This window comes from Muscardinus avellanarius (genome assembly GCF_963383645.1).
Source record: "Muscardinus avellanarius genome assembly, chromosome: 7".
NCBI classification, from domain to species: domain Eukaryota; kingdom Metazoa; phylum Chordata; class Mammalia; order Rodentia; family Gliridae; genus Muscardinus; species Muscardinus avellanarius.
This window is the reverse complement of record NC_137793.1, coordinates 27,577,891-27,586,095: the sequence shown is the minus strand read 5'-3', so window position 1 is coordinate 27,586,095 and position 8,205 is coordinate 27,577,891. Positions and strand designations below refer to the sequence as shown.

The window sequence follows — 8,205 nt, the reverse complement described above, 5'->3', positions numbered from 1 at the left end:
GCTTTCCTGCTCATCTCTTCAGGAACAAGACATAACCACATTCTGAACTCATTCTGAACCAAAACTGTGTAGACTGTTGTGTAGACCCTCCTCCACATTCTTGAGTACAGCAAGTCTTTCATCCTCTACCTACCTTGTCTGTCTATGCAATCAGTAGATTCTGAGAATGTACTATATTTCTACGGTGTGTGTTAGCTCCCCTAGCTCCTATAAAGTTCTAATTCTTTAAAATTGAAAACAAAATTATGATGAAAATTGGGGTAAACATCATTCATACCTCATTTTAGCTTTTGTTTTATCCTCATGGTATATGGAAAACCTATAAGGTATGACACTTCATGGGATAATTAAAAGTAGCTCATAATGAAGTTCCCCACTTTGGCCTTTTCTCTTCACATATCTCCAAAGACTTATTTCCCAGATTCTAGCTCTTCACTGTCAAGGATTACCTCCAATCCCTGTGGTTTCTGCCTAATGTGACTTCACCTCTCAGGGGCAAGAATGATGTGGCAAAGCAATGCCAGTGTCCTCTCTGGGTTTGTTCTGGTAGGGTTCTCAGACCGTCCTCAGTTAGAGCTGGTTCTTTTTGGGGTGATCTTGTTTCTTTACCTCATGACTGTCTTGGGCAACACCATCATCATCCTTGTCTCCATCTTAGACTCTAAACTCCATACTCCCATGTACTTTTTCCTCTCCCACCTCTCCTTCCTTGACCTGTGCTTCACCAGTAGCATCATTCCACAGCTTTTGGTCAACCTGCGTGGCTCAGATAAGTCCATCACCTATGGGGGCTGCGTGGCTCAACTCTACGTCTCTCTGGCACTGGGGTCCACAGAGTGTGTCCTCTTGGCTGTGATGTCCTACGACCGCTATGTTGCAGTCTGCCGTCCTCTGCATTACGCCTTTGTAATGCATCCACGACTTTGTCACACTCTGGCGTCCATGGCATGGCTCAGCGGCATGGCCACCACCCTGGTCCAGTCCACCCTCACCTTGCAGCTCCCCTTCTGTGGGCATCGCCGGGTGGATCACTTCTTCTGTGAGGTCCCTGTGCTCATCAAGTTGGCTTGTGTGGACACCACGTTCAACCAGGCTGAGCTCTTTGTGGCCAGTGTCCTCTTCCTCATAGTGCCTCTGTCACTCATCCTGATCTCCTATGGGAAAATCGCCCAGGCTGTGCTGAGGATCAAGTCCACCAGTGGCCGGCGCAAAGCCTTCGGGACCTGCTCCTCCCACCTGGTGGTCGTCACCATCTTCTATGGGACCATCATCTTTATGTATCTGCAGCCAGCCAGGAGTAGGTCCAAGGACCAGGGAAAGTTTGTTTCCTTGTTCTATACTGTGGTGACCCCCATGCTCAACCCTCTTATTTATACTCTCAGGAACAAGGAGGTGAAGGCAGCACTGAAGAAGATTCTGGGGAAGTTATGAGTGAGTGGGACTTTCTGATGATCAGGAAACCTTTTGGAGAAATGGAGTAAACTGCTTCTCTTAATGGAACAAGACTCAAAAAAAAAAAAAAAAGATTGGAAGAAGAAGTTTACCCTGGAGTCTTAGAGTTGGATGAACTGAGCCATCTGAGTGTCCTGAAGAATCTCTGTCACCTTTAGATGGTTGCATGGCATTAAGCAGCCTAAATTAAAATGAGTCAGCTATCCTAGGCTTTTACTAATTAGGAAATTCAACCTTTCTAATAGTGCAACCACATGTTAGATAGACGTTTTAGCATTTGATCATTTGCTCTGAACAGAAAGCACATTCTAAACCTCGGGGACAGTGCCATCTCGACTAGTTGGCCCCCGGCCCCTGGCCCCCGGGATGTTCAAGTTCACTTCCCCATTGGGCCACATTCCCTCCATCGTGAGTTTCTGGCTTTTGTATTTCTCTCTTCACTGTGTTTTTGAGAATGGCAGCTGCATTGTGACTTGATCACTATTTGAAATAAAAGCTTGGCACAGGCGAATTAGAAATTTGTATTTTGGCATGGGTCTTTTCTGTCTGTGTCCTCGTATTAACCCACACTGTGTCTGAATGGTCTGTTGGGTATATTAGAAGCAATCTCAAAATTAACACTGTAACTAAATCATGGGCTCCCTATCTGTGATTTATTCCTCACTATTGGTAATGAAATATACTACATCATCCAATCTCTCGTCTTTTCTCTACCTACTGTACATAACTTACACAGAGTCCTGTGGATTTTACTTTGCTGTCACCTTTCTCCCACCTCTTTCTGTTTTACCCTGCTATCATTACGTGCTGTGTGGAGTGTGGGGTGCTGATGAGAACTTCCTACTAAACAAGGGTTATACATTTAATGATATAAGCACCTCTTTATGGGTGTTCATGTTGCCATGCATCATTTTTTAGCAAATTATGAACAATCTGAGTTAATGCATCAACATTTCTAAACTGCTTCTTTTAAGAAATCAGTTTTTGTCCCCTGAGGCATCGAGGGCACATACCTGAAAAAACACTACCAACAGCTTCATGGAATTTCTACTCTAATGGTCAGCTCAATTTTCAGATCTATCACTATGTCACCACATACATTATCAAACAGCAGAAGTAAATATTAGGGGAAAGGCCTTCAATTTTAGAAGATTATTTGTAAAATCTGCATCAATCCAACTAGAAGACTAATGGCAATCTGTTTTCTTTTCATTTGGATTTTGGTAGTAAATTGATGCAGCACCAAAGCAACATTACCTCAGCAAGGGTGCTTCACTTTGAAGAAGGGTGAACGAATTTTTATTATTTCCTAAATCACAAATATGTAAACAAGTATATCAGAAATGAAAGACTCTGAGCTGGGCATGGTGGCGCACGCTTGTAATCCCAGTACTTGGGAGGCTGAGACTGGATGATCGCGGTTTGTGGACAGCCTCAACTACTTAGTGAGGCTCTCTGCAATTTAGTGAGACCCTGTTTCAAATTAAAGAATAAAAAATAGGACAGAGGGTATAGCTTGGAGGTCGAATGCCCCTGTTTTCCATCCTCAGACCTGAAAAAAGAGGAAAGAAAAGAAAAGAAATGAAATGAAATGAAAGACTCTGTGGGTCAGTGTTAAAGGGGCGGACATCTTGTAATGGGCATAAAACGGTCCTAAGGTGCTACAATCTGTAAGTTGAAAGATTTTTTTTTCCCAAGGCTCTTGGAAGGGTCAAGTTTAGAAGTTATTTAGATCTTTCTATTTTTGCAGCCAGCATTTCCTGGCTGCTCCAGAGACAACATGCACTACAGGGACATCTTTGGAGCTGTGGCAAGAAATGCAGCCTAGAGGATTAGTTCTGAGCTGTGGAGATGCTTCCTGCTCATAATTGAGGCCATACTGTATTTGTACTCTAGAGTCCCTGGAGATGTCTTTAGTGTCCCTGCACAGGCTCCCGGGTAGGGACAGTCATTATGGGCATCTTGTCAGTCTGCCAGACTCCACAGAAGCTGGGACAAGACTCTGTGTTCCGCTTCCTCAAGGCATTTACCTGGCAACCACTTTAGTACTAGTGGCTGCTGTGTCTCTGGGACTGCCACCTGGGAAGCATATTTAGTTCCCTTCAGATCACAGGCAGCAGAGACACCACGCAGCAGGGAGTTACTCCCAAGGCCAGAAAGCATATTCTTGGCCAGAAAAAGGTAAGCAGACAGGAGCCACAGGCCTAGTCAGGATGGTCGGGGGTAGAGACATCAGAGGAACTAAACAGAATGGTGAAGTCCCTGTGCTTCAGAGTATCATTTCACAGTCTCCATTTCCAACAGATTTTCTTACTAACCCTTCCTTCCTTCCTTCCTTCCTTCCTTCCTTCCTTCCTTCCTTCCTTCCTTCCTTCCTTCCGTTCTTCCTCCCTGTCTTCCTAGTTAATTTTTACTAAGCTTTCACTGTTTCTAAAATGAACAAAAATATTCCAATTTATAGCTTCCTCCATAGTATAAGTAGAGATATAGCATAAAATACTTTCCCATCATCTAGAGACAATCCAGTGTGTTAAAAGGAATTAATTCAGTATCTATCTATCTATCTATCTATCTATCATCATCTATCTAATCTGTGCTCTGGTTGATCTAGAGCTACACCCTCTGGTCCTTTGTGTTTTTAATTTTTAGACAGGGTCTCAATAATTTCCCAGACTTGCCTAGAACCTGAGCTCCTCCTGGCTCAGCTTCCTGCATCACTGGGATTATAGATATGTGTAACCACACTTAGTTTTGCTTCTTTCTTTAATTGCAACCACAACCTCCTGCCTGCCCTGTGTCATGATTACCTTAAAGACAAAGTGCTTGTCCCCCATCTTTTACACCACTATCCTTTTCTTGTTCATGCTATATCCCATAATCTCCACATGTTATTAAAGACATTTGGGATCATTTAAAAAATAACTGGGATACAGCATTTTAATTTTAAAGGGTGGAAGGGGATTGGAAGCAGGAAATGGAAAGGAAAAGAGGATTGAGGAAGGTAATAGTTTAAATAAAATTATGCCTATAATGAAGGCATCACTGTCAATCTCATGAACATGTATTGGGGGAGGAGGCAGGAGCTGGGTGTTGTGGGAGGAAACACACCAAGTGCTGTGGGCATGTCTGTTTGTATCACTCTGAACCTCACTCATTACAATGCACCAATAAAAGAATATATAGTAAATCCCCTAAGAATAGTTCTGGGCACCTGCAATAAGTGTTTAGAACAAGGTCAGCTGGGCGTGGTGGCACAGGCTTGTAATCCCCGTGCTTGGGAGGCTGAGGCAGGAGGATCGTACAGGTTCGAAGCCAGCCTCAGCTACTTAGTGAGGCTCTCAGCAACTTAGTGAGACCCTGTTTCCAAATAAAATATAAAATAGGTCTGGGAGTGTAGCCCAGAGGTAGAAAGCCTCTGGGTTCCATCCCCAGTAACACACACACACACACACACACACACACACACACACACACATACACACAAATAAAAACAAGGTGACCAAGGATGGCTCAAGAAGTATATCAGTGTATGTACTTTTATTTTTATGTTGGAGATCAAGAAATATTAAATGCATAGTTAGGACCAAAGAAGAAATTAAAAGAAAAAAAAAACCCAGTTAGTTGACAATATTTATTACCTTTAGCCTAAACCTTTATTCTGCTTTGAAGAGAATGTTGTGTTTAGGATATTTTCATTTGAATAAGATTTCATATATGTGTTCTGTTGTTGGATTTGGGAAATAAAAGAATCGACCTGAATCGAGTGAAGGACACTCACTTTCATAAAACTAAAATTAATAGCAAAAAGGTTAATGCCGAAATTTAAATAGTTTATTAAAATGTATCATTAACAGAAAACCATCAAAACATAATGATATTCAATTTAACACACATTAAACAAGATACAACATAAGCAATTAAGTTAGAAATTGGAAAATTATCAGAAAATAAGAGAGCTTATAAATCTAAAAGTGGGGAAGGGCTAAATGAATGATGTGTATATGTATGCATCTACCATCTTGTACCTACCTTATTAAGATGTATGACAATAATGCACAATAAAAAATCTAAAATAAAAAAATCATAATTTTTTTAAATCAATAAAACCAAGCATAATAGGGCATAACTGAATCCCGGCTACTCAGGAACCTGAGGCAGGAGGATCACAAGTTTGAGGCTGTCCTGTGCAACTTGACAAGATCCTATCTGAAAATAAAAAGAGTGAGGATTTAGCTCAGTGGTAAAGTGCTTGCCTAGCATGTTTGATACCCTGAGTTCCATCCCCAGTACTGCAATGCTTGTATACTTAAAAGTACTTTAAAGAGAATAATAATCTTATGGGCTCAGTGAAATATATGCTTTTAACTCTTACCCTGCAGTCACATAAGAAAATGGGGTTGCTGGACTGAAAGAAATCAGCATTATCGAGCAGGGCGCCTGTGGGAGTTCACATTATCTCTTGAGTCAGGTGGTGTTCCTGATGGTGATCACCCAAAGGGGAAGACGGGGTGGGTAACACCAGAGCCTGGGCCTCATGGATGCACCGGGTGTGAGCAGGTTGGTGAGGGAAAAACAGTTGCTGGTTGGGTGTGAGGTGTGAGAGGGGTGTTCAGCACAAGGGGATGTTTTCCATGCTTAGGTTCCAGTCAGGCAGATATGGTGTGGCAGGAAACCATTTAGAAGTTTGCAAGATTTTAAGATAGAGAGTTGGGCCAGAGATACACTCAATACAACATTTAACATGGCTGTTTCATTTTATAAAGGTGGAAAATAATCCATGGTCTTTAAAGATGATGGCAGGTGCTGTGAGGAATCAGAATTGCATCCTTAAGGTTTCAGAGAACTCTGTTCCCTGGGATGCCCTGGTCACTATGAATTTCTTCTGGGAACAAAGGACAATGCTTTTTGGGAGGTCTTTTCAGCTGCCTGTTCCAAAACTCTGCTTCCAGCATGGTTTCAGGCTCACACACAGAGTGTGAGGCTCATAGAACAGGTTGCACAGAAAGGAGAAACAGAGGCAAGCTGTCAAGTCAGCACCTGGGGAGGGCAGAAAGGGAACTTGGTTGGGCTGGGCAGAGACTTTGGGTGTGTGGATGGAGGAGCAATTGTTAGTATGATTCCTTTGAGCTCAGTGAGGTGACTCAATTCTTTTCAAGATGTGTTTGTATATTCAAGGAAACGGATCTTGGTCTACAAATCTTTTTCTACTTGAGTGTTATATTGTCATTTTATTAAAATCATTCTACTTTAATTAAAACTATTCAACAATGATGTGCTGCAGTACAGATATTCTAGTGTTGTAACCAAAATACAAATGGTTCTGAAGCATTGCAAAAATTTACAGTAATTGTTAATTCTAATTATTTATTTATTTATTTATTTATTTATTTAGTGGTGCAGGGGATTAAATTCAGAAAGTTCTGCTTCCAAACTATATCCCTAACCCTTACTAAATTGTTGAGGGCCTTGCTAAGTTTCTGAGGCTGACCTCTAACCTGCAATTCTTCTGTCTCAGCCTCCCAAGTACTGAGGTTACACGTGTGCAACCACCAGACTCAGCTTGTATTCTTCCAATGTTTTAGTTAAGGAATTTTTCTTTTTTGACATTACTGGGGATGGAACTCAGGGTATCACACATGCTAGGCAAGCACTTTACCACTGAGCTAAATTCTTACCCTTTTTATTTTAAGATAGGATCTTGCCACATTGCACAGGACAGCCTCAAACTTGTGATCCTCCTGCCTCAGGAGGATTCTCCTACCCAGGTTCCTGAGTAGCCCTGGGATTACAGGTATGCCCTATCAGGCCTGGTTTTACTGATTTTAAGAATTTATGATTTTTTATTTTAGAATTTTATTGGTGCATTGTAGTCATACATCTTAATGGGGTACAAGATGGTAGAGGCATACAATAACACATCATTCACTTTTTAAAACTGTCGTATTTTTTGATAATTTTTCAACATCTAACTTAATTGCTTATGTTATATCTTATTTAATGGGTATTAAATTGAATATTATTAGTTTTGATCATTTTCTGTTAATGATACATATTAATAAACTACTTAAATTTTGGCATTAACATCTTTGCTATTAATTTTAGTTTTATGAGAGTCAGAGAAGATAAGGAGCAAAATTTTTATGCTGTTCATAATTAAAAACTTATTAAAGCTTAATATTTGGTTATTACACAAAGCTTATGTCACCAGTCCTTTCAGTTTATATTTGTTTATATTATGTTATTTGTTGCAATATATTGTTGTGTCTTATCTATAATAGGTAGTTATAAAACAACAGTGAGAATTACCACTTTTGCTTGTATATCAGTTTTCATAAGGTAAAAAGTGAGTTACTAATTTCTATACTTTGGGGATGATAAAAATTAATTGGCCCCCTTTAAATTAAAAATTGCTGAGATGGGTTTGGTATTGCATGTCTGTTATCCTAGTAGTTAGTAGGCTGAAACAGGAGGATCACCAGGTTGAAGCTAGCCTCTACACTTGAGAGAAGCTCTCAGAACCTAGAGAGATCCTGTTTCCAAATACCAAAAGGCTGGAGGTGTAGCTTGGAAGCAGAATGCTCGTAGTTCAGTACCTAGCACATTAAAAAAATTGCTGAGCTGGGCACGTTGGTGCAGGCTCGTAATCTCTGTGCTTGTGAGGCAGAGACAGGAGGATCGCGCAGGTTCGAAGCCAGCCTTGCTGGCTTCAGACACCCAGTTTCCAAATTAGAAAAATATAAAAAATAGGTCTGA

General features: G+C 40.9%; 1 protein-coding gene across 1 annotated transcript; it reads left to right on the top strand.

Moving 5' to 3' along the window:
• Window positions 1-504: 504 nt before the first annotated feature.
• Window positions 505-1,431, top strand: LOC308265251 (olfactory receptor 2G2-like; the record flags this gene model as incomplete). The annotated part of the gene is made up of 1 exon (XM_080698847.1): window positions 505-1,431. The coding sequence occupies one exon, from the start codon at window positions 505-507 to the stop codon at window positions 1,429-1,431; it is 927 nt and encodes a 308-aa protein (XP_080554973.1).
• Between the last annotated feature and the right edge of the window lie 6,774 nt (window positions 1,432-8,205).